Genomic DNA, 27,242 nt, shown 5'->3' with positions numbered 1-27,242 from the left:
ACACACACACACACACACACACACAGAGGCGAACGCACAACTCCGAACACTCGAGCACAATAAGCTAGATCTACCCACCAACGCAAAAGAGCTCCAATTTACTCGGTGGCAAGTGACAAAAAGTCAATTTTTGTCAATTGCCACCGCGTCACTCTGTGACAATTGACACCACCTTAGGAAAAACAGGTCTTGTTTCACAACATGTGAGAATAGCCAACGGTGGCAAGTCTCACCCGGGGTGAGAGGTCGATCGTATTTTTATTCTCACCCCGGGTGAGGATAGCCACTTCCTTTAAACATTCTCCTGTAGTCCTGTAGTCCTGTAGTCTGTAGTAATAACTCTTAATGTCAGGAGCTTCGTTAAATTGGCGGTTTTCCTCCAGCATTTTTGCAAAGTCCAGATGCATGCACATCTGCGTATGGGCCCTTAAAATCAAGCCTTGCCTTAGCGCTGGTAGGGCGTACGGTCCCCTAGCGCTTAACTCTATGGGGGCGTACGGTCCCCTTGCGACAAGCGCTATTGGGGTGTACGGTCCCCTAACAATAGCCATAATATAACTTTAACCAAGCCTGAATTGGTAGGCCTAAAAGGAAAAGTAGGCTAGAGGCTAGATCTAGATCTGTACTCTATACTTCTATTAAAATATAAGTAGATCTATAATTATGACTATTATGTTTCTTTGTTTTTACACAAAACCATGAGTGGAAATCTTTGAAGTCAAAACAAACAATTATGGGAAAAAAATTGTTGGTCAGTCTGGGGAGGAGAGAGAAGAAGAAAAAAACAAACAAACAAAATTCCCTTCCGGGACCGGGATTCGAACCCTCACTCATAATATTAAAATACTTCTTCAAACGCAGACATGCTGTCATTTCGGCCATCAGATCTGAACTATCAACAGAATGAGGTAGATTAAGCTTAAATATTTTTACAGCACGGTTTCTACGCAAAACACATTGTCACATTTCTAGATCCATCTAGATCTAGCTAGACGTACTATTTTTTTTACATGGTGGGAACACCATCAATGAGGCGGCTTGCATCAGATTGGCAGAGGAGGTCTGACGAAAAATTTTAAGATTTCAGCTGGTGGAATATTGGAAACACTCATGATCTAGAATGTGGGATTATTCTCACTCGGGGTGAGGATAAACTGGATATTAATCTCACCCCGGGTGGGGATAAACTAGATATTATTCTCACCCCGGGACTATTCTCAGCCGTTTTTTTTCGTTTCGGGCATCTTAGAACCCCTTTCACTGAGCGCCTCAGGCGACAAAACGCGCCCCCCTCTCTCATTCCGCTGAGCACGCGATTCCACTGAGTGCGCGAGGCGACTAAAATTGCCAATGGGCGGGCCAGCTATCGAGCACGGGAGGCGACTATTGTCGATTTGGGGGAAAACTTTATCTTTTGAGCAAATAGCGTCACATTTTGTTCCTACAGTATTTATTGATGCTGTAATGGAAAATTTTACTCTTGAATGGTTTATTAACCAATCAAAATTAAGAAGAAAAAAAAGCCTGGGGTCAAGGCACTAGCCTAGGCTACGGTCATCATCATCATCCAGTGCCAGATCTGCGACAGACATCGACGATCATGGTTTTCCATTCATTTCTTTACTCGGTTGCTCTCAAAAAAGCTACGTTTCCCTGATTTTTCCCTGTTACCCATTTGTTTAGGTTCCCTAAGTATGTTGTTCTGGGCCTACCCCTGCCTCGCTTGCCCTCAATTTTGCCAGTGAAAGCTAGATGTTCATGACCCTTATGTCTATTCAGGTGTCCCAAAAACTGCATTTGTCGTTTCCTGATTTTTTTAACATTGAGCGTCTCACGTGGGCTTATTCAAGCACTACCTCATTTGATTTCTTTTCCTTCCACGATACTCTTAGCAGTCTCCTAAGAAACCACATTTCTGTTGCTTCTATTTTATTTTCACTACAGTACGTGCCTTAAAAATAACTGTGGGTTCTGTTAGGGATAACAATTAAACATGTTATTTTGTGTTGTAAACAAATGCCAATTCTAACATTACAACGACTATTACTAACCTGATTTCATTAAACAGCTTTCAGTTCAGGCTATTATCTTAAAAAACATACTATGCTGGCAAAAATGAATTCCTTTCTGAATTTAGAATACGTCTAGGGTTTTTGTGAAGATGTGCGTGCATACTCTCAAGATTAAAAAAAAATGAAACAACAATCCCCGCGGGAGCCTAGAAAAATCGGCCAGCGCTCTGGGGCAGGTCACGAACTTCTTACAATTCACAAATTATTTTGTATCATCACTGAGGTAGGCCTAAGAAAAAAAATCCATTGCATTCTCAGACTGGGTGAGAATAATACTAATACTCATTTTACCCTCACCCTGGGTGAGAATAAAATTATATTTTTATTTTAACCCCTGGTGAGAATAACGACAGCCTAAGCTTAAATATTTTTACAGCACGGTTTCAACAAAAATTTTTTAATTTCAGCTGGTGGAATATTGGAAACACTCATCTAGAATCTAGATTCTAGATCTAGACCTAGATTTTTAGATCTACTAAGACAGAACATGTAGGCAGTAGGCCTGTGGGCATGTAGGCCTACTATTGTACGGATACCTGTAGCAATTCGTACAATTGTGCGTATAACGTTGTACGGACAACTAGACAGAGTTATTCGCACTATTGTACGGTACAATGTTGTACGGATAACTAGACAGAATTCTTCGCACAATTGTAGGGATAACCACTCCGATCTAGATCTAGATCCTAGATTTATAGATTACCGGGAGGACTTTTGTAACGAGCGACCACTGTTATTAATATTATTATTACTATTAAATTTAGATATAAATACTCTATCATGTACTCAATGGGCATCAAATCATGATGGAAGACAGACCGAAAACCACTATTATACCACCTGGTCTTGACAAAATTATGGCAGTTTACGCACTTTCCTATACTATACAAAATCTTTCTAAAGAGATTGATTTTTATATAAAACTAGCTTGGCCCCCTTTCGATGAAAGGAATGATCGGTGCATTAACATCAACTGAAAGTCATTGGCCTACTATATACACTCTACTGGAATGGAGCAATAAATCTTGAGAGAAAAGTAACACACGTATTTCCAAGTTGCCAAATATATAATAGATGTATAGATTGATTCTCTATTTCCCTTTCGTGGTTGTACACTCCAGGACTTCAAAGGTGTGGAATAGTGTGCCCAGCAAGTGAACGGAAACCTCACTTGTTTACAATGACGTCTTAGAAAACAGACTTTCCCAAGATTAGAACTCTGTGTGGACGAAACAAAGCATTTTGGAAAAATTGGGGAAAGCAGTTTGCATGGGTTTTTAAAAGTTAAGTCCTAGCCACATGGATGCTGTGGATGCCTGCAAAGTTTCAAAGGTGTGGGCTAGGTTTAATAAGGGAGGAGTTTGTTCACAAAGCATCCCAAGTCCACTTTTATATGATATCACCTGATACAAATTTAAGAGCTAGATCTAGATTCCATATAATATAGTTTTAAATAGCATTGTGCAGGCAAAAAGAAAAATTTAAGAGCAAAACTTTCAAAAAATATTATAAAGGTTATTGGCCACACTCCTTTTACTGTTTTGAAAATATGATGGCATAGACGTAGGGTAACAAACACACGAACAATGTCATCACTTAGAAGCGGTCCTCATGTGATTGTTTGGCATACTTTTATTAATGCTAGGGATGAAGATGACGAATTCTTTCCAAATTTTTGGTCATTCTATGGGAGGAGTTGGGAATGAGGGTTGTGTCCTGTGCCACGGTATTCGCGGCGAAAACACATGTTTCCAGGGCCGCTCGCTATACACTAACAGTACACGTTGAGTGACCTCGGCAGCCCGCCGGGAACTTCCACGGTATGAAGTTACTGATAAGACTTGCATCTCGGCACAGACGCAGAACAGGAGTTGATATGTATACCATAAACTGCACACATGAATGACCAATCCGAAAAGCACAGTACACAGCCATCATGTTTGGCCAGTAAGATATTGTGTAGAATTACCTATAGATACTTTGTCATTACTGTCATTATCAGGAGATTCTATTAAGAATATGTCAGATAATTATTTGCTGCCAGTTAAACTTTTTTTTTGCTCATTAGATGCATAGTGAATTCTAAAAATGAAATCTGGACTTTTTACAGACTTTAGGTGGTGATTTAAACATAATGGTGGGCTGCATTCTTGGGACTCATGGGGCTCAGAAGTGGATTTTTAGTAGCTTATTTTCATTAGATTGCAAAGTAATGAAGCTTCTTGAAACTCATTCCAGCTTGTATTTTTTAAATTTTTAATTGCAGACAGATTTTCATCCGCATGGGTCAAGAATTCCTTCATTATGTCTACTGATTTGTCCCTTGTCAGCGTTGTGCTCTTCATTGCTATTGGAGCATTGGTAAGAAAATTGAGATGATGAATTTTATTATTTTTCCCAATGTACTATTTACGTTTTCTTGCCTCTAATGCGTATTTGAATATAGCTTTAACCCTCCTTGAGTCGCTAACTAATAGTCTGTTGTGTCTGGAGAAATTATAGTAGTCACGACGTGGTGGAATCAGATGCTCGTTTTTGGGGGGGCATGTGGAGTTATTGGTATCATTTGAAAGCTTAATCATATGCCTTGCTTTCCTTGAAAAAATATCCATCTATCTTGAACAGAATTCAAGATATTTGCAATTGAAGGAGGTGGGGTAGCTTGGTTTCAGAGGTAAAATTAGCGAGAAAATGGCAGCCAAAGTTTGGTAACTTCTATTGCTTGAGGGTCCTTGAAAACTGAAAATTACTACATATTTTTTACCATTAATCAATGTTTTTCAGTAAAATTCAAATGGAATATGTGTTTTTATATGGTCTTAAAAGATGTTGAGACAAAAGACAAAAATTTTGTAAAAATTGCCAAACTGGTGGAAAAATGCTGATATCTTGGATTTCACTATTTTGACGAGCGCCTGATTTTACCAAAATGCCTCTGATATGATTTTACCTTTTTGCTCTGTTTGTTGACACTGATCATTTTGTCCATGTTTCTTTTGCTCCTTTGCATTTTTTTCTTTATTACCCTGTTTAAGATATACTTTTCAACATTTATTTGATTTTGTCTGCCTTCTCTCTGCCATCAGTTATGATATGTCTAGGGTCATCTGTTTTTTTTTTTTTTCTTTTTCTTAGCTTTTAGGGGATAGTTTCTTCCGAAGCTTCCTTTTTAGATTTAGAATCTTTCATTTTACCCCATAGTTCTTTAGATTTAGTTACAAGTTTTTCAGAGGTTGAAATTTATTGCTTACGGCTTAAGTCAATGGGCTAATAGGAAATGTTCTTTCAAGTCTTAATTGAAGATCTGAGAACAAGACTGCCTATTCAATTTTTGCTGAATGGAGAAAAAGGGCAAACAAAAATTGGACTTATGTCTATATATGCTTTGGGGTATGGTGCAATTTTTCCTCTTTGCTCACTATGCCAAACCGTTAATGGTAGAGTGTCATGTGCTCTATCCTTAAATGCGGGACAGTGTTCTCAAGATACCAAGAACTAAATTTTTGCAATTTTGAACTTACGTTTGGCTCAGTCTTGTTCTCAGGTCTTCGATTTGTCTTTAAAAGATCTGTTTCAAATTTGGGTTAGTGCTTTGACTTTTAAATCATTTTTTTTCGGTCTCATACAGTTTACACATGAATGGTACTTGGTCACAATCGCAGTCTGCTTGTGGCTATGATTTAGATAATTTTTATTGCCTTTCTTAAATGTTTCTAATTGAGTATGAAGTCTACTTGGTTTCTGGTTCTATCTTCCGGATCCATGTGTCATCTTCTTGAGTGATTTTCAAACGAGGTGTTTGAAATCGTGAAATTGTTTCCGCTACTCTATTCTATGAGTTGTTTTCCAAAAATGTTATGATATTAATAATCATAATAATTGCCATGAAATAGGGTATGCTCCATGCTCTACAGCATGCCTGTATGTTTTATAACTACCTAAAAGTATTACCTCAGCAGACCCTAGAACACAACCCTGAAACAACTGTGGCGTCCTGGAAAGCTTAAACATTCTTAGCTTCCCTGGAAGCATACAGTGCTATCTGTGGATTACACACGTATTGCTTGTGTATCGTCTTCCATTGAGCTTTTTAAAGTTCTTCAGCATATCAGTAGACCATTTGTCTGGCTTGCATATTTTATTTTCAAGTTCAGAATCTCAGGTTCCAAAGTAATGGTAAATTTGTACCTTTGTACTTAGAGCGGAGTATATGATTTATGCCATTGTAGTAACTTAAGTTCTTTAATTTCATAAGTTTATTTTATTCCTTTTATTACATTCCCCAGCTGTTTTGCATACTGTTCCTCTTTGCAAAAAGGCAAATTGTGAGATTTGCTCTTAAATCAGCTCGGAAACCACATGTGAACATTGGATCGGATGTTCCTAAGGTAAGCATTTTTCTGAAAGTAAGCTGGGATTCTCTCAGATTTATGAGGAAATTCTTTTTGAGCGAGCATGAGCACCTGTTTTTTTGACAATAGAATAAAATAAGCCTAAATCTTTGTTGAAAGGGTAGCGGGAGATGATTTTTTTAAAGTCTCAGTGACACAGATTGTTTGTGAATAAATCCATTTTAATTCCTTCATAATTCACAATCAGTATGTTTTGGTTTGTATTTTAGTTGAAAGGAAGAGTTACTTTTTAGTAAGTCAAACTAGTTTCCAATGATAAACTGATAAAGCACATGATTTTCCTTATGAAGTTTGGCATTGGCACTATTCACTACAATCAAGCCAAGCTGTCAAAAGTACGTTCTTGAAACATTTTAATAATAATCCAAGAGTATTATTTTGACAGAACTTACTGCCACAACAAAGAGTTTTATTTACCATACTGTACATGAGCATTAATATGGATAGGCCTAACTACTGAAAGTGAAAAATCTATGTTTCTTTAAAAATGTAAGACTTATCAATATTATATTTTTACCTTCTTATGTGACGTTCACTGTTTTCCTTGTTATTTGTTTGCAGTTCTTGAGAGAAAAAATACACCATTGTCTGGAAAAGACTAAAAGCATCTATTTTGAACCAACATTACTCTCTGAAGAAGTACAGAATGCTGCTTGTTCTAGTAAGTGAACTGTTATATATATATGGTCACAAATTAATATAAAAAAGCTGTAGTGATGATTGTGTCGGATCTATTAAGGTGTAATAGTAACAGAGGGAAAAAAAGTTTCACAGTGGACAGGGTGCATATTGTGGTGTTTCTAATTAACATGTTTTCTTAAACTCACTGACTCCCATCATTGCAATGTTTGTGATGGGTTTTTTTTTCATTGTCTAACCCTTGTCATTGCACCCCGTGTGATATTTATTTAACTTCAGAATGATTTGCCGTCTTTTGTCATCTTCTCATACGGTACTGGTAGGCCTACTACTTATATACCAAATGTTTGCTTTACTCCACAATTATTTCATTTAAACATGGTCATAATAATTTCCCCAGCTGAGAATCACTACTACTATCGGATGAAAGCTTTGGATGCTTTTTCAAATGCAGGTAAGATAAAATCTTGAATATTTCTGTCTTTGCTTGTTATCACAACTCTTTTCACTCTTTATATATATATATATATATATATATATATATATATATATATATATATATATATATATATATATATATATATATACATATATATATATACATACATACATATATATATATATTAATATATATATATATACATATATATATATACATATATATATATACATACATACATATATATATATATATTTATACATACATATATATATATATTTATATATATTCGGTGTGTGAGGTAGCAATGCCAATCGGGCTTCCGCGCGCGGCGAAAATTTGTTCCTGCTTGTGGATGGATTTTTGGTCACTTGAAATAGGGCAATGGCAGGCACGCACATGCGGTTGTTTTTCTCTCTGTTCCCCTGTGACATTGCAATGGGGGTATTCCGAGGGGAGCTTATCTCCCCTAGGGGTGTTCGCCTCTCAACGGGAAAAAGGAGTTTTAATTGAATGGCATGCCAGATTGAATTTAATTATATTTTATGGTTGGCATGGTCTAAAGTCATCAAAGAAAGCTTTGCCATTATTTAGTCACGCTGCAAACATATTCTTAAAGATCCCATGTTGTGATACGATGCTATAAATAAAAGGGATTCATCCCGACACCCCTTTATTGCAAAATCGTAATATGAACACCAAAATTTTAATTATAACAAAATAACTTCGACACGGTTAGTAAATCTGACGGTAGAAATGATTTCTCCACCCAAGAACACCTCGGGTAAGCCAAGTTTCTTTCTAACACTCCGATTAATTACTGAGATATCGTCGATTTTCTTACAGAATCTGCTACTGCGTGGTCCACTGTTTAGGAGTATTTTCCTATATATATGTGGGCCATTCATATTTTGCCGACCTTTACAACCCACTAACTTTTTTATAATTTATGAACCGATTGTTAAGTAGAATTGAAAATTCTTTCTCAGGTAGGCCTACCAAATAAAAAAGGGCTAAAGCGAAAATTTAAATTTTCATTGGCATTGCTATGTGAGGTTTTGTTTTTGTTTTGTTTGTCTTTTTTGCAACAAATACATTACATTAAGTCTTTGCAGGGTGAACAGTTTACAAGGCTGTCTTGCTTCATGTTCGAAATGTTGATTGTATGCAGGATGAGACTGGCTTGTATGTTGATGAGATAAGAATACTAGATCTAGCCTACTTAATTCATACTCTTTCATACCGACAGTTGTGTGGCATCTGTTTAATAATAGTTTTGAGATACCTTTTCAAGTGCATTGTGTCCCCAACATCATTTCATTGTTACTTACTTTGTTGTAGACTGTACAATGCCATAGCTGTTCCTCCTTCCTCTCCAGGATCCATGAAAGGGTTGGCTTGCTGATCGTGCCAGTCATGAAGGCAGAAAGCCCTTTAGGTCTGGGTTTAGATCTTATTCTGATGCTTCATTAGCACTGCACACTCATATAAATATGAAATCTCCTCCCTTCTCTTCTCACTGCCCATTAGATCACTTTCTTCCTTGGAAAATATATATTCAGAAAAGAGACAGTGGAGTTTTTTGTTATTATCATAATGAATGGCAAAGCGATTAGACATTTTCAGGAACAATTTTTCATCAGGGTTTTCTGAGTTCAGATTGTTTTATATAACTGCTGTTAATTAAAGTGCTAATTTTCTCTTTTTTTCTTTTGCTTCTCTCTCAGTAACAACATTGCAGTGGGGAGACTCATCTGTGCCAAGACGAGAGGCAAAGCAAACTATTCAGCTTTATTTGTATTGCCTGTGTCCATCAGCAGCTGGCAGCAAGGATGCTGTTTTTATAGAAAAGTTTGCCCGTTTGTACAAGCATGCCCGGCACAGTCCTGTTGTAAGTGATTTTCTCATTCCCTTACGTATTTGAAATTTAACACTTTGCTCTCATAGGACGCCGATCTGCGATGGTAAGAAGCCGTCTCTTTCCCCCATGGGATGCTGTTCAGTGATTGTGTGATATAGCAACAAAAATGTTATAGGAATGATCTCCTCCTTTTAGACATGCGCACTTGTTAAAGTTATTAGAATTTCCTTTCTGAATGGTTTGTGTGGCCTTTGAGGGCGCAAAATCAGTTGGTTTACTACTATTAGAGTAAATTTTTTTGAAAAATGTTGAGTAGAGCTGACTTGAGAGCTGCTTTACCCTGACGCCATGATGAGGATTCGGGTGATGAATGTGCTAGATTTAATATTTTCAGTTCCGATTCTAATTCCTTTGTTGGTGAACATGTGATCATCATGTTCAACTTTCACAATGTGCTGAAAATGTCATATGATATGGGTATCTTTGCCGAGATACAGGTATAGTACTGATGTAGGCTACTCCATCTGTATCCTGGTATGTGGGGACAAAGGTACTTTCTGCAAGCTGGGTGGGTGGAAAGTGTTAAATTTGATAAGGAAATGAAGACTATTTATTATTATGATAGGGAGATATATTTCACAATGGCATACAGGACTTCACTGTAAAATATTTTATAAAGTTTTAAGTCTGGCATGCTATCATTGGTTGCTAAGGTACAGCATCCTTTTGTCATCAGTTGTCATAAAGTTGCAGTCTGCAGGGAAAAATAGCTTAACCATTAAAACCCTATACCCGCTGGTAACCGCTGACGCCGTATTTTCCTATACCGCTGGTAACCATTGGTCGACTTATCGTTTAATTCCCAGTGCTAGAAACAGGGGATGTAACTCCAGCTGTCGCGAGCAGAAAGTACCGATAATGTCATGAGAGCAGTTCTACACCGAAAGTTTGGAAATTTTGCGAGTTTTTAAGAAAAATAAGTCACTTTTCGCTACCCGGCCCCTCAGGCCGCAAAATTTTTGACATTTTTTATCCTGAACCAGACCCCAATATGATCTCCCAGTGGGATATATAAATAAATATGACCGTTGAAGGCGATTGCAATGTTCCGCATAATATCGATGATGATTTTGACGATAGTGGAATTGGCAGGGGATCACCACTACAGCTACCAGAGGCTAGATCTACGGCTGGGTCTAATGATACTTTGACTGAAATGGAGTCGGGGATCACACACAGGACTTAACTCGTAGAGTTGGTCCTAAAAACCAGTGTTTTAACCCCTTTCCCTTTTGTTCAGACTGTTCATTCATATATATTATTAATAACATTTTCAAACTTCAGTAAAATCTAACAATTAAAGACACAGTAAACAAAACAATGAACCTACCTAATTTTTTCTAGCATCTCAAGTTTAATTCAGGATTCTAGGGAGGTGAGAAAAAAAAGAATTCAGGGTTTTAAGGGTTAATAATGTACCCATTTTGTCATGGTTAAGGCAAAAGATTCTGTGAAGAAGTAGACGCAACAAACACTGTCTGATCACTTGTTTGCCAGCCACCTTTTGTGCTTGGATTATTGTGTCTTGCTCTTGACCACAATTCAGTGTTCACTCCCCTTTAAGCTCCGTCAAGGTTTTTGCCTTCTTAGATGTTCACATTATCTGGCTTGTCATTTGTGTCATTAGATACCCTCGTCTTGTCTGCTTTCTTTTTTCCACTTTTTGTTTTGTCTTTGGACTTTTTTCTCAGATTGGTCTTGGGAAGGTAGGGTCAGAAGCCTAGTGGTTAGGATGCTGGACACGTAATGGTGAGATAGTGGGGTTTGGGGATTAGAATCTCAGCTCGACCTGATGTTGTGTTCCTTGGAAGGGCACTTTACTCGATTTTCCATTTGCATGGTACTTTCGGAAATGGACGTTAAACTCAGAACTACCTCTTGAATAACCTAATAGTGTTGATAGTATAGGGGCATTAAACCTGTACCATTTCACCATTATTTGGTTTTGGGACTTTCTTGTGTTTATTTTGGCTTTTTGTCCTCTCCTCAACACTGTTATGAATTTGTTCAAATGCAGATTCAAGTGAAGACTTGGATGAGTTTAAGTTTAGTGCCTTTGTTTTTGTAGCATTCACTGTATTGGTGGTTCTGTAACACATGCAATTGTTTTTCACCCTGGTCTCTCGACATGTTTCATACTTGATCTGCGGGTGGTTGGTGGGTGCTCTGGTGTGGTTTGCTCCTTTTTTCCTATCCAACATCTATCGTCCTTTTCTTCCCTTCTTCTTTTTTATGTTTGTTACTCTCTTGTAACGCCTCTAATCTTCTGGCGCTCATATGACCTTATGCAGTTGCGTGCGCCGTAAAACCTCTACTAAAACATGCTTGATCTGAAAACGCCTAGAAAGAATTACTGAATTTTTAAATAACCTATAAGTGGGCATTCTTCTTTATTTCCTGTACATAGTGATTAGTCTTTTTTTTTTAGTTGTGATGTGTTTTGCAAGACGTAACAGTTAACTTAGTTTTGTGAGTATAGAAATGATGAATTGGACAGAGACAGAAAAAATGTTGGTAACTTGTTAACATTTTGTTTTTTTTATATTTCCAGATATTTGGAGAGAAGGAATTTATAAGATACATGGAACTGCTGGATAAAATAATAAGACTGTGAGTACTTATGACTTATTTGACAGATGAGGCACTATGTGTTTTCAATAATGTATAACCTGCATCTGTGGCGTAGTGGTCAGGCACTTCACTGCTGCATGCAGAAGACCCAAGCTCGATTTCTGAGTGGGGTGAAGTTTTAAAAATAAATCTCGGTCTTTCTGCTGGGATGTTGTACCCTTCTCAGTCCAGGTTGGCAGGGTCAGAAGCTTGCTTCCTAAATGACGTAAATTTTGTCGATGGGGGCAGGAAAACATCTTCATTAAAAAAATAGGTTGAATAATTTGTGCTCTTTTTGCAGACACTTTCTGAGTAATGTTGCCATTGTGCGTGTATTAAAACTTTGTTTGGATACCAGCTGGCATGTTTCTTTTGCAGGGCATACTGAGTCATTATATTTTTATCATTTAAGCGTACATCCACTTTTCTTTTTTACATGGACAGATGTGGGCAGAAAGAATATCACCCCTAATATGGTCTAATGTACCTTCTCCTTATATGCAGCTGACTAACGTAGGCCTGCTTCTCTATTTTAATTCATCATCTGATTTCTAGTTTTGATGAGTTGCATGGAGTTTCTAACTTGGGTTTGGCAGTCTTGAATTTGTCAGACTGGACATTCTGGGTGATCACCGATTTATTTTAAGGGGCTCCTGATTTTTGCCATCCCTTTGAAACAGAAACCTGTAGACCTCATTGTTAGAATTTTTGACTCTTGTAGTTCAATGTGTTTTCCTCAATTTGCAATAATTGCATTTTTGATACATTAAAATGACAACATGCAGCATAGAGATCCTATTTTGTAGATTCCGGACAGTTTGTGTTATATGTTATTACATAGTCATTTGATTACAGAACTTAAATTATGCACCTGCACTTCAGAAAGTTTACATACTTCCACAGTTTTCATGGTACTTACGAATGTATCTTTAAATTAAAACCCAGCCTTTGTATTTACAGGATCAAACTGGATCAAAAGAGAAGAAGTAAGACCTTGAAGGCAGTCGACTTGGAAGTCCAGATGAAAGGTTCTAAGGGAACAGAGACTGTTGTGCATGAACAGAAAGGGGAAGCCATTCCTCTGGAGGATCTGCATCAAAGAGGTAGAGCTGGGGTAAACCACGCTGAACCACTCACAAATCGGGACATTTCCAGTGGTTACAGCAGTACAGACAGGTCCAGTAGTGACCGCGGGAGTGCTGAGAGACTCATTTCACAGGAGGAACGTAGAGTGTAGCATCTGTGGAGGGAACTATGCACTCACACTGGACCAAAGTCGTAATGGTGTGTGTTTTATTCTAGATCTAAAGCTTTGTTTGAGAAGATGTTCTGTTCTGAAGAAAGGTACTGTTCCCCTCTTTGTTTTAAGTCCAGATTTTCCCAGTGCTAAATACAGTAGAACACGGATAGCTCGAATTCGTCGGGATTGGCCTCGGTAGTTAGAGAGATTCATAGTTTGAGGGATATCTTACAAAGATAAAGAAGAAGAAAAAAACGGGACTGCAGGCAGAGTGCGATTGATGTGTGATTTCGAGGCTTCAGTGCTCGACCTGTCTGTGTTATACTGTTGGTACTTGGCAATGGATTACAGTCAGAGTATGTGATGAACAGCAGTTTAGTAGTATGAACCTGATACGCTCCTGCACTGTTTGTCACTTACGGGAACTGATATGTTCTGTTGGAATTAACTGCCGGACAAGGGAGTCATTGTAAAGTCACATGGACGTCCCATCAGAAGGGATTCACAACTCTTTAAGTAGACACGTAAATTTTATACCAGCGTTAATTGATCATCTTGCTATTCGAATATTGACATCTGAATCTCTACTTTAAGATGTGAATTCTGATTTGTGATTGTGATATATTTAAAACTCCACAGAGATTACATGTTGTTTCCAGATTGTTTCCATTCTTGTTGAAATCTGTGATCCCATTGAACACTACACTATGTGAGTAATTTGTCATAGATTTCCCAACTCACTCGCTACCGGCCCGTTGACCTGTGTGCTACCACTCGCTACTGACAAGTTTAGATTATGTGTGCCTGCAAGAGAAAACCCTTCACATTGTCAAAAATATGGGAGTTTAGTGGAGTAAATTTCCTAAATCTACACGTATTTCTGGGCATTTTGCTTTTTATTTCATGCAATTATCTTGATTAGAAGCTGAGATGTGTCCGTTTGAAGTCGGGAGACAGGAGAAACCTACAAATGAGAAAATCACATTTAAAGTTTTCCGTTGAAATTTTTTACTTCATTCCCTAACATTTGATCTAACAATGACTCCCAGCCTTCTATGCAGACATGTTATTAACTTATTTGAGTCAACAAAGAACTAAGACAAACAAAAGCACTTATGTCGATTAAAAATGACTTACTAGTCAGTTTGTGTGAGGTTTTTTTCCCGCCTCGTCCACGACCCTGCAGTGTTGGCCTTTTTGCACCTGGCTTGGCTGCTACCCTTGATGGCCCAGGAACTGCTTCATCATGGTCACTGTCATTGCCATTGTTGTCCACTGGCTCTGAATCCATGTCTGCAGTAGGGTGGGGAACACTGGGTTGAGATGCTACAGTGTCGCGGAACTTCTCCACAAGAAATTCATGGATGTCGTTCTAGAGATGCCACTGTCTCTTCAAACTCAACCCTGTTAATGGAATTTCAGGTGATGAATCCTTTGGAACAGTGGCATCCTTTTGCAGGATTGGTTGCCTCTCCTCTTCTGAATCGATGTTTCTCTTGCAGCCGCCAGAGCCGTTGAGTGTGAAGTGGTGGTACGATTTGAGGTCTTTTATTATTTTTTAAAACTAACGCTCAAGGACGACGACCAGTTGTATGTTGGGACATGAGAAATTCCATTGTTGATTTTTAATTCTTTTAGAACTAAGTTTCCAATATTCTCCCCAGTCGAAACTGACTCCAGTGACGGAAGAGATAGTAATTGGTGCTCAGTTTTTTGTGCAGTTTGATCAGGATTCATTATGACAATTGGATACAGCTTATCATCCAACATATTGCTACCATCTGTGACAAAGGAGTATGGTGTAGCCCTCAATGTCTTGCACAGCATTTAAATTTCATACTTTGCCGTCTCCTTGGCAAGATGGGTCGGTTTGGTGCAACAACTAGTAAATTTTTTTACATCCTCCGCATTTGGAAAAGCAGCTCTAAGAAGCTTGCCCATGTGGTCCGCAGTCTTTAAAGGAATATTGTGTTCTATATAAAATTTTGTGAACAAACACTCAGCTCGAATCAAACTCTGATCCTCCTCTTCAACCGTTTCTTTGCTCTTGGCTTTGACAAATGTGGCCTAGAAGTTAAGGTGTTCGCCTCTCATTCAAAGGTCCCGGGTTCGTATCCGGGTAGCGACCGAAAAATTTTCTTCTCTAAAATTGTCTCCTTTCACCTCCTTTCCTTCTCTCTTGCAATATTCTGGCGTCTGCTTTCGTCTCCACTTTCTTCCCACACCCCCGCACCTCCTTTGCCCCCTCCACTGGACTCCTGACTCTTTCTGCAGCCTTTCTATTGCTACTCTTTGGCTCCTTCGTACTGCTGTCTTTCAGCCACACCCCTGATTTTCTGGTATGAAAGATCTACGCCTAGCCTTCTCGGACAAGGGCGAAAAATCTCGGAGGTCCTATGTGCAAGTTGCGCACGTCAAAGATCCCTTGGTGGTTCAGAATCAACAAGAGTAGACTTAGGCCGCCGCGCGGGCAAAATTCAAAATTTCCTACCAATTGAAAATGTTAGGTGTGTCCCGCGCGCTCACATGACCTTATGCAGTGGCGAGCGCCGTAAAACACTCACACCCCCCCCCCCCCAAAAGTGTTGGTTAGTACAAGCAGCTATAACACCTCACTTACCTCTCAAAAATATTGCCGCTCTTCATACGTTACTCCTTCCTGTTGTTGTAACTCAAGCTGTCTGCGTGCTTTGGCACCTCTTTCATTGCCAGTCTGTGCTTCACTGCTTTGTCCTGCTTTGCAGCTGAATTTTGTCGGCGCTTGATTTGTCAACGCAGCTTGAGATGATTGCTGTGGTGACCCTGGCCGACTCCTATACACTCCTTCAATCGAACTGAAGTGTTATGGCCAAAGTTAAACTCAGCAGTAGATAGAAGAACAGAAAACTGCAACTTTTTCAAAGAGGCAAATTTATGCTTTGGGTAATTGCTCCAGATTTTAGAGTGGAGTGACTCATTTGCATTTTGAGTGGCACCGAGAAGGCAACGCTGAAGAATCTTGGGATCAGAAAGGCGCTTGTACACTGGCTCTAGGTGTTTGCTGAGGAGACTTTAATTAAGAGGAGTGTGTACAAGTATTTTGTGTGGGCCAGGCTCCTCATTTCGAGCAACAGCAGCATTGTAGAAACACCAAGATCCAGTGCCAGTGGGGCAAAGGTGGTGCATTTGGAGGTTGTCTGGAAAAGCCGTGATACTTTGAAGCAAGAATTCCTTTCCTTATGTCTTCCATATATTCTTATTCTTTCGTATAGCTCTTGTGTAGTAGATTGAGAGCCTTCTGATTGTTTCTTGCCAAAGTTCCATTGCCCCTCGCACCGAGAGTGATCCTCCGTTTGCTGCTGTCACTTACGAGGTTACGTAGAGCTGTTCCCATCTTCTTCCCCACATGGTTGACACACTCCTCTTTATTCACCTCAATGTTCCTACCATAAGGTTCCATCTCTACAATTCTGTTGTAGGCCTTTGAGTCTCCATCAGAAACCCTTAGCTGCAGCTTGGAACTTCTCGACTGAGCGAGACCACAGGATTTCCGTAGCACAGGTTTCCATCATCGCTGAGGATCCTAGTTAAAAAATTCAAATACTGAACAGAGTTACAAGTCATTGTGCCAAAAGGATGCCAATGTAAGTCATGGTGCATACATAAATGTGTATAAAATGTAAATTTTATTTTATTTATCCGTTGGGTACTCCAAAACTCGCTATAACACGTGTGTGTAACAGTTCCCCATTATTTACAATGTATGCGTGCGTGTTGGAATGACGGTGAGCGACAGATAGTAGGATAATTCAGAGGACCTAAGTTAATACTGAAAGGGTGCAGTGGGAGGAGTTATATCTAATGAGACTCGTGATCTTTTGTGTGCCGAAATATGTAACGCCTTATCTACACCTTATCGGGATAAATGAAATAAATAATTTATAATAAAACACTTACCCTACCCTCGCTGACATTGTTCTTCACACATGATGTGACTAGATTGTAGTCTCTTTTTTTATCATGTTTTGAAAGTGGAAACAAAAGCTCCCCCCACTCCCACTACCCCTTCATTAACGCTGTAGTTTTCTAGCCCCTCGTCATTTACTTGTACGGATACAGCGACTTGAATTTTCTTCTCCCCACCTGGCAGTTGCCTGGTTAGTATTAGGGTGGGCACCAGTCACAGCCTGACTTGCATCCTCATTACGAGGATCCCGAAAGACACTTATTGCCTTGGGGCACTGCTCATCCCTTCGCCTGTGATCCTCCTCCTTACAGTCCAAACACCTTTCAGGGTTCGGGCAGTTGTTGGCCCAATGTCCAGTGTCTAGACATCGCCTGCACTGCAGAGTGCCCTCCCTCATCTCTCTATAGAAGAGGCGAGCCCTGAAGGGGCCTATTTCCACCATTCTGGGTAAAGTTTTGTCCGGGAGATCAATGTATAGAAAGCGTCTTCCCGTTACCCAGTTGGTCAGCTTCCCATTTGGGTCACGGCAAACTCCATTAGAATCCTGGAGCGAGGGACGACACCCATCCCCTCCAGACTTTTTAAAATGTCTTCGTTGCTGTAACTGATTGGTACATTGTCCACAGTCAGTTGAGTCAGCTTGGTTGATTGTATCTCTTTGCCATCCGGCCCTCTGATGGAGAAAGGGTTGTCCGCAAATAAATCAGTGTTTACCTCTGATCGTGATTCTGGAGACAAAGAGAGCAGCCCTACTCTCGTTGTTGACAATGTGGACCCTCCACAGGTTCCCCATGTTTTGGGCACCTACCATGGTCTTTGGGCCAGATATTCTCTCTCCTGCAGAGCAGATTAGGAAGGTTGTTGTCTCCTGTGGGCAGTCTGCCGACCGCAGGTACACTGGCTTTGAAACAGACATGCTCAAACGTAATTTAAACAAAATTAATTGTCAAGTATTGCAACAGGGCAAGAAGAAGTGTGAGAGAGAGAGAGAGAGAAAGAGATAAAGAAAGAAGAAGTGGGTTGGGGGGGGGTCTAGGTAGACTGGATCGACAAGGATACAGAAAAAAACCAAAACAAAAAAACCAAAAAAACAAGAACACACAGGTAGAGACACGCACGAGGATAAAGCATGTTAACTCTCGCAAGTACAACCTAAGATGAAACCCAACGAAAGAAAACAAACAAACAAAAAACAGAAAAAGCAAAACCAAAATAACAACAACCCAAAAAACCAGCAAAATAAAACGCAAAACCACCGCCAACGACAAACTAACTAGATTTCTAGAAACCATAAGAGCAATCAAACAAACATACCCCCCCCCCCCCCAAAAAAAAAATACAGCTAAACCGTCAAAGAAAAACCCCCAAAACAAAACAAGGAAAATCCACAAAACACCTCTCTACCACGACAAAAACGCCCTATCAACCTGGATTAAACGGAAAAGATACTTACTAAGCCAAAAGCAGGACCTGAACTACACATGCATGTACAAGGGATAAAGAGAAGAAAAAGAAAAGAGAAAAAAAAAAGAACCTCACAATGGACTGTACAAGGGAACACGAATTTTAAAAAACCCCCATGAAAATCTTGGAAAGAAAATAAGAATACGCAGCACGGGACGCGACAAACACAAGAAAAGACTCATGAACTCACTAGGGAAACTGTCCCCCAAAATGAGCTAAAAAAAAAAAAGAGAAAGAAAAAAAAGACATAAAAACTCACTCTGATACCAAAGAAGCACAAAAAGGCTCAAAAAGCACCAAAACCTCAGTCAAAATGAGGGAAATACCAACTCCAACAAAAGCAGCCTTAAAAAACTCGTATACACATACAAAAAGCACAGAAATCCGTACAGGAAACACACAAGTAAAGGACTGAAAACCTCGGAGCGATACAACACGCGACCGGCCACAGGCCAAGTCAAACCGGAAGTCGACTCTTGTTTCTTAATTTTGTTTCCAGTGTGGGAGCAGGTGTGGCAATACGTAGAGACTACATGGAAATCAAGGACAAAATCTGTTAACAAATCTATGACGCAGCCTATGCCTATTGTTGACGTTTGGCCTCTTGTCATCCATGTTCCATCGTAACTGACAGATATATAAAAAATGTCATTGTCTGCCTCCTACTGTCCAATCTCTTTCATTTGTTCTGACTTCACGTCACACCGTCTTCTCCTCAGTGAGGCGCCTTTACTTGTCTCCCTCCTTGAAAATTTTATGAAATGAGCTGATCTCTCCGTTCGACCCCCCCCCCCCCCCCATGTTTGATGAGTAGTTGATGACTGCTTTTGGCTTCATTTTTGTTTTTGTGCGTGTTGTGTATTGTGCCATGTTTGGAAGGTGTTCTGTTGTGAGGATCTGTCTTTTGTCTTTCCATTTTAGAGTCAGAACTTGGTTTCGACGTCCGAAATCCATCTGCCCGCGTTGCAGATTTGTGCTCATGAGGTCTTTAGGTAGACCAATGTGGTTGGCTTTGACTGTCCCCACGACCATTGTGTTGTGGGCTGCCAGTGTGTCACACAACAAGTGGGTTACAGTAATAGTTGTCTAGGATGAGACAATAGCCCCGGTTGAGGAGGGGCTGAATCAGACGATTTACCACGTTGAAGCATAACCTGACATCTGGCTGTCCCGACATGATTTCGAATGCCCAGACATACCCGCTGTTACTCTCACAGAGTTCGTAGAGCTTCACACCCCAACTTTGTTGGCTTGTTCTTCATATAAACTCTTATGTGAGATCGCCCTCGCCATGGACACAGAGCCTTGTCTATAGATATGTCCTGTTCTGGGACATAGGTGGCCTTGAATGACTGTGAATAGATGAAAATGAAAAGAAATGGTAAGAGACCAACACACAAATTTGACGAACAATTCTTGGTACCTGGTAGGAGAAAAATATCAGAACGAAGGGAATTTATAGGCCTACATAATATGAAAATAACAATAATAATGGTTTTCGTCTGAAAAAATACTATTTTTCCCTTGAAATTTCCAGGTTTTTGCTTGGTACTTTTTTCATTCCATATTTTTGACAATGATCAATCTGGTCTTTTTTTCCGTGTTAGAACTAACCATACATACACATTGGATTTTAGGATTCATTCTCAAGATTTACCTGCACGATTCTGTATTCAAAGAAAAAATAAAGAATGTTTAGCTTTATTTTGGCAAGCAGTCTTTCCTATATTCTTTGTAATTTGTTATAACAAGGAATGATGACATTACTGAAGGCACAGAAATAAAAGGGAAAAGTGAAAAAGAATTATAATAAAGGGAAGGAGAGGGAGGGAGGGAGTGAAAAAGAGACGAAGAGGCAGAGAAAGAGAGAGACAGAGAGAAAGAGAGTTGCAGGACTGCTGATCAAGGACTAAGATTCAACTTGCCTGAGTGAGACTGTCGTAGAGCAGCCTTATCTTGTGCAGGGGATTGTGACCTGGTGCCCTCTCGGTACATAAGTGCTGTTGTCATTCAAGTGAAAGAAGGAGAGTATAGCTTTGAAGCGGTCCCGTTTCATTAGGTATCCTGCGAACGATGAGTGCATACAGGGGCTTTTTGACCAGTAGTCAGAAATAAAGGGTTTGTCTGCAAGGCTGATGTGGATGAGTACCGAAAGGAATTTATACATCTCCGCTTTGTTGACGACTTTCCACTGTTTGTAAATGGAGTGTGCTGACAGTTCAACTGCTTGATGTTCTTTCTCGATGATGCAACGTCTCGCATACCGGTTGGTTTCAACCTTCATGTGGTCAATCAGTATATCTGTTATGAAGAGACGATAAAACAAAAGTGGCGAAATATCCCCAGCTATGTCAACTTTCATACCCGGTGTTTCTGTGAAGGGTGGAATGAGGGGAAAGTCGGTGAGGTCTTGACACCAGTCGCGTAAATAACTGTCCTCAGCCTCAGGATCTATTTCTAGTTCTATATGCATATCTGGATCCAAGTGACCTAAGTCAACACTAAGGTTATCAGCAGGTGCATTCTGATGATTACCTTGGGCGGTGCTGTTGTTCTGTTCAGTGTCTTCTGGCCCTTCATCCTCAGCCTCACCGTTAGCGTCACTCTCAGATGTCATACAAACTGTAACAGAGTCCAAGAATACATTTCAACGCGAACATGTGTCAGCTTGGAAGCCCAAGCTTCCCTTAGCAGTCACAGTTACAGTTTTCTGTCGAGGTCCTATATGTCTGTTTAGTCAATGTCATCTCCAATCACAGTGAAAGTGTCTGAATTGGAGCTTGATGTGCGTGTACTTAATTTTCTTTGACAACCTAGGCCTAAACTCTTCTATGATGATTTTGTCAGCAAATGTTTTGACTTTGTTGAGCATCAGATCCAGGTCTTTATCTTTGACTGCTACATTGTATTTAGTTCTGATACTCTCTAAATGTCTGTATGTGTCTCTGGATGATCTTTAAAAAACTTATTTTTTCCCCATAACAAGTACCCTGAATGAGACAAATAGGGGTCGTCTCCTTTCTTCAGTGGCAGTTTTCTCTTTCAGTGAGAGGGTGGGGAAACCTGAAATTTTCATGCAGTGTGCCAACAGCAGCAGTTTTGTTGTTTTGGAAATTGGAATAGCTGCAGCGAGGAATACAAACAATTTCAGTATTTGATGTAGTGAGACTGAAGGTACCCCTTTCCATCAAATCAGTAGGCTATTGGTTGCCTGACAAAGCTCTCCACAAACTAGTACCCACCAGTGTCGAAGTCGACTTTGCCCGTATATATCACAAACTTTAAATGTGAGTGTTACTAGGGGCACACAGACAGAACATCTTTCAGCTTCCTCGTAATTTGTCTGGCATAAATTGACGGAAATGGCAGTGATCTTTGTAACGAGCCATTGACTGTCTTTGCTGAGGTGCTGTTCAGGATAATATGTGAAGCGTGCTGACAAAAAGAGTTACTTCTCGGATTCAGGCCTTAAGGAAATAGATACATCACACTTGTAGGTGAAGTTTTTACAATATATAGGTATGAAATATAAGGAGTGTTATACTTAAAGAATATGGCATCTATAGAAAATTTACAAATTTGACCCTATAGAGTCAATTTTTGGTCAATATCTCCATTTGTGGACTGCGAGAAGTAACTCATTTTGTCAGCACGCTTCACATATGCTGAAGCATACAGACCTTCTATGAACTGAAGGAGGGGTTGAAACTGGTTACCTGGCTGGCATCAGCCTTAGGAGGCAACACTTTGGGTTGCTTTTGAACTGAGGTGAATCACGTCTCATGCAGATTGTATAGTTACTTGAATATTTGAATGTAGAACTGGGGTCTTAGGAAGACGGGCTGCTTCATGCCTTTTCGCCCCTCTTCATAAGAGTCCATTTCAGTGTGGGCAGGCTGATTATCTCCATCAAGAGCTAGTTGTAGCATCTGATGGGGTCAAGCAGGCTGCTCCTCCTGCCTTCACCAGATTGCATATATTTCAAGGGTCCCATATTTCAAAGCCTGTCACCCCTGTTAGCTTAGTTGGTATCATGCTGGACTATGTAGTGGAAAGCCCTGATTCATATCCCCAACTGGGTGTTTTTGAACTGAATTTTAAGAAAAGTTTTCAAGGCTCTCAGCCTATTGTGGTCAGTGTTATTGGGAATGGACATTAAAAAGACAAGTGTTGAAAAGGGCGTTAATTCCCTTCAGTTACATTTTTTGCTTTGAACATTATTGATGATGTTATGTCGATTTTTAAAAAAATGCCGACTGTTGAGTAGTGGTCAGGCATTTCGCTGTTGCCAGCAGAAGACCTGAGTTCAATTCCTGTGTTGGGAGAATGTTCATTGAGTATTTCAGTCTTTATCCTGCTGAGTTATTTCCCTCTCAGCCCAGGTTGGCTGTGATAACAAAATCGTAAGATTAGTTTATGTCACTTTGACTTAGCGTATGTATTGTGCCATGTGAACAAAACGAAAAAAAATGTGGTTTTTAAATTTATGACCTGTGTGTGAGATTTATGTTAGATCTATTGCATCTGGATTTTGTCTTGTTTCACCGTCTTGTTACACTACTGGAATTGTGTCGTTCTCTGAGAGGTATGCTAGTACGGTGGATGCTCTAAACAAAATTTATGATGTGTCCTTGTGGGGTATTTTGCTCTTTTTTCCCCCCAGGTTGCTTTAATGTAAGGGTCTTGGTTCTTGTACATGATATATATAAATAATATGATGGGGATAAATGTATTTTTTTATGTGTTTGGTTCCCATGTTTTTTGTATGTTGATGGAAAAATTGTTGTGCAAATTTGCTTTGTTTTGGCTTCAAAAGACTGTTTTAAATGAAGAATGTTAGAACTACTTGCTCATTATGTGTTTGCGATATCGAGGACTGGCTTTCGAGTACATGTTCATGATAAAATATGTACGACTTACCAAGGGCAACTTAGGCTCTGTCACTATGCTTCACTATGAACTTTATGGAAAGTTTACTGCATGGCCCTTGTTTTTTGTTGTTTTTGTGGGTGGTTGGCGGGTGCTCTGGTGTAGTTTGCTTCTTCTTTCCTATGAAACATCTATTGTCCTTATCTCCCCTTCTTTTTTATCATGTTACTCTCTTGTGACACCTCTAATCTTCTGGCTCTCATATGACCTTATGCAGTTGCGAGTGCTGTAAAACCTCTACCAAAACTAAAACTAAACTTTGTTGTTGTTGTGTTTTCAGAGTTCTGTACTTGTTGCAAAAAAAAAAAAAAAAAATCAACTCTGTGTGTATACTGACACTATGTGCAATGTGTGAGATGAAAAATGTTATTTCATAATAAAACTGTTTGAATTTTATACATGTACCTTATTTGAATTTGTTCTTTACTGGTACATGTACATCTATTGTGTGTGTGTGGGGGGGGGGGGGGGGGGGGGAGTTGAAGCAAAAACGTAGCTAAAGACTTTAAACCAGTGGGTAAACGAAAATATGGTTTCAAGTTTTCCCCGTCAAAGGCTGTTGCAGTACACTTCTGCTGATCAGGCAGACGTGTGATGCAGCTGGATTTGACACTTCGGGGGAAAAGATTCCCGTCCAGGACGAGGCTTATTTCCTTGGAATTACATTTGACCAAAAAATGTATACTCATTCCCCTTCGTGTGGAGTGCCAGAAAGCTTTAAACGCTTTGAAAATTCTATCTCACAATGACAGAGGCGAGGACTCGAAACATTTTTTCCACTTTCACTGTACCCGTTTTCCGATCCAGGCTTGACTATGGCTACATTACGGTGTTCCCATTAGTATTACGGAGTACTCGTGTCGTTTTGGTGGACATTTCCAAACGGAATTACCACTGATTTATATAATGGTAAAATCTGGTGCACTATTTCAGCAATCAACCTCCTGAGAGACGCAAAAATCTACGGTTGGTCAGTTTCTGCGTTGGGTGGACACCTGGCCTTTGGCGGACGGTGCGATGTGGTCCTTGTCCTTTCTGACTCTCTGTCTTGCATCACATCACTTATAAACTACACACTCCTACACCCAAAAATAGTTAGGCTACAACAGAGGATACACGCCTTGACTGAAACCGGGGAAAATATCATGTTCGCATGTGGGCATCCGAGGAAACGAGCAAGTAGATCTCCTGGCAAAAGACTCCTTGTCCCTTCTGTTGGGATCAACGACGAATACTCTCCCAGAGGTTGACTTTAAAAATAAAGTTAAAAAACTACGCCTCCAGTCTGTGGGAGACTCATTGGAGAAATCAAATTAATAAACTTTACAACATCAAGCCCAAACTGGGACCGCGAAATCCTTCAGGCCTCTCCAGAAGAGACGAAGTAATTTTTACTCGATTATGCATCGGACACACGGCCCTGACACATAAAAATACCTCTTTCAGGGAGATGAGAAGCCGTTGACACAGATTTTACCATAGACACATTATGATTTTAACCGACTGTCTAGACTTCGGAGAGACCCGAAGAAAATATTTTAGACGCAAAAAATTGCTAGATCTGTTTTCCATCGTTGATCCCAACAGAATCCTAGATTTTATTTTTATAAAGGTCATTGGCCTTTACGGCAAATTGTGAATAAAATTGCTATAAAATTGTTAATGTTATTTAAAAGTTATTTTAAAAACAAATAACTTATTCACCTCAAATTTTTTACCTGACATTTTAACATTTTAAAATCTGATTGTTGACCCGAGCCCAGTCGTGCATTGAACTGTTGTGACTGCTACCAACTTGTGTTCGCGCGCTCATCATATATATGACCTTATGCAGTTGCGAGCGCCGCAAAACTCCTAACTAAAACAAACAACGACACAGCGCCTGTGTACTGTGTTCACTCACATCGACTTACGATTAGTCGCCTGGACGGCAAACCACCACCTGGCTTTATTTAGGTCTAGTCTTTTTTTTGGGGTGGGGGGGGGGGGGGCGTTTTACGGCGCTCGCAACTGCATTATGTCATAGAAGGCTAAGTGTTAGATCTCTCCTACCCTAAGATCAGGGGTGTGGATGAAAGATATTAGTAAAAAGGAGCCAAGGAGCAGCAGTAGAAAGGCAGCAGAAAAAATCAGGAGCCCAGAGGAGGGGGCAAAGTGGTCCCCCCCCCCCTTTTTTTTAAAGGGGGCGGGGGGGGGGGGGGGCAGAAAGTGGAGACAGAAGCAGACGACAGAACATGTCTATAAAGAGCAGGAAAGGAGGTGAAAGGAAACTTTTTAAAAAGAAAATGTCCTGTCCCTGTCAGGTTTCGAACCTGGGACCTAATGAGAGGCGAACGCCGTACCTCTAGACAACGAGAGCCCCCTGCTCAAGTCTGTCATGTTGGACAGGCGTTTGGAACTGGCGTGCTTATATCGTCTGTGTATCTACAAAAGAAGAAAAACGATGCCGGAGAGCTCAATATGGGTCCATCTCCTGAATGTTCAAAGACCGATAAAGCTGGAGCCTTTGTCGTATTGTTTGAAAACAATGCAGACGTCGTTTCTGATCGGTATTTAGCCTATAAATTTTAAGAATTTTGCCCCAAAGTACTGGTCTGTCCAGCACTATGTGATGAGAACTTCTGAGTCTACGTCCTCTATGATAAGAACAGAGCCGAAAACATGTGTTCGGTGGAAATTGCGTGTGTGTAGGAAGTGTGACGGCGATGACTGACCGTCGACTAGTAATGAACACACCCACAGAGTCCAGTGTATATTCCACGCCATGAACAGCACGCGCGTGCCGGAATGAAATTATTATATACACCGTCCACAGAATTCTACATGAGTGTAGAATTCTGTGATGCCGTCACAACCACGACAGTACGGCAGCTGTATACAGCGAGCAGATGCCGTGGTCGATAAGTATGAACGCGCCAAGGAGGTATACAGTAAGGTATTGGTGAGTTTGTAAGGTCCTTGGGACGTGCCCATAGACTGTAGCGGTTATTTCTTCAATACACGGCGCCGTACATAAAGTCCACGGTGGACTTTGTTTGATCGATGTGTGTGAAAGAGGCCCAAGAAGAGTGCTCGCCCCACTACCAGACCATGAAAACCAACCGAAGGAAACGAACGTGTTTTTTTTTTCCGTCACTCTTCGTGGGAAAGAATTGGGCAGTGGAAGTTTTCTAAATTTCACAGAATTCTAGAATTCTGTGCTAAATTTATATGTCGTCGTTATCGTTCGATTTTTACACTCCCCCAAAGCTGTAGATGCACATTTGAACAACACCAAAACGCTGTTTAATGTTCATGGTCAAGGCTAACAATTTTCTAGCCTTTTCATGATTTCCTGATAGGAACAGCACAACATAAATACTGGTTTAAAATTATTCTCTCTGGTGTAAAAAGTAGGTCTATCGTCAAAGAGACTTAAGTATGCTTGCGACACCAAGGGTATGTGCATGATTTTGTGTTTTTGTCGACGCCTGCTTTACAGAGCAACAGTCACGGAAAGAGACGCAACAAAACCATAATGCATGTATTATATCATGCTTATTACCCCCCCCCCCCCCTAGACGGTCATAT

The 27,242-nt window shown here is 40.0% G+C and overlaps 1 protein-coding gene across 3 annotated transcripts in view; it reads left to right on the top strand.

The window, feature by feature from the left end:
* LOC101846896 (protein C1orf43 homolog) overlaps positions 1–13,994 on the top strand; it is an 18,148-nt gene extending 4,154 nt beyond the window's left edge. For 2 of the 3 annotated variants that reach the window (XM_005103684.3, XM_005103683.3), the window contains exons 2-8: positions 4,339–4,433; positions 6,359–6,460; positions 7,046–7,145; positions 7,524–7,577; positions 9,290–9,453; positions 12,035–12,093; positions 13,054–13,994. In XM_005103684.3, the coding sequence (XP_005103741.1) occupies positions 4,377–4,433; positions 6,359–6,460; positions 7,046–7,145; positions 7,524–7,577; positions 9,290–9,453; positions 12,035–12,093; positions 13,054–13,330 (813 nt within the window). In that variant the 5' untranslated portion in view covers positions 4,339–4,376 and the 3' untranslated portion in view covers positions 13,331–13,994. Of the gene's footprint in view, positions 1–3,428; positions 4,020–4,338; positions 4,434–6,358; positions 6,461–7,045; positions 7,146–7,523; positions 7,578–9,289; positions 9,454–12,034; positions 12,094–13,053 lie in introns of those variants that run through there. The other variant, XM_035971150.1, reaches the window with a different exon arrangement.
* Positions 13,995–27,242: the final 13,248 nt, after the last annotated feature.

The sequence above is a fragment of the Aplysia californica genome, unplaced genomic scaffold (genome assembly GCF_000002075.1).
Source record: "Aplysia californica isolate F4 #8 unplaced genomic scaffold, AplCal3.0 scaffold00386, whole genome shotgun sequence".
Lineage (NCBI taxonomy): Eukaryota > Metazoa > Mollusca > Gastropoda > Aplysiida > Aplysiidae > Aplysia > Aplysia californica.
This window is presented reverse-complemented; position numbering and strand designations above follow the sequence as displayed.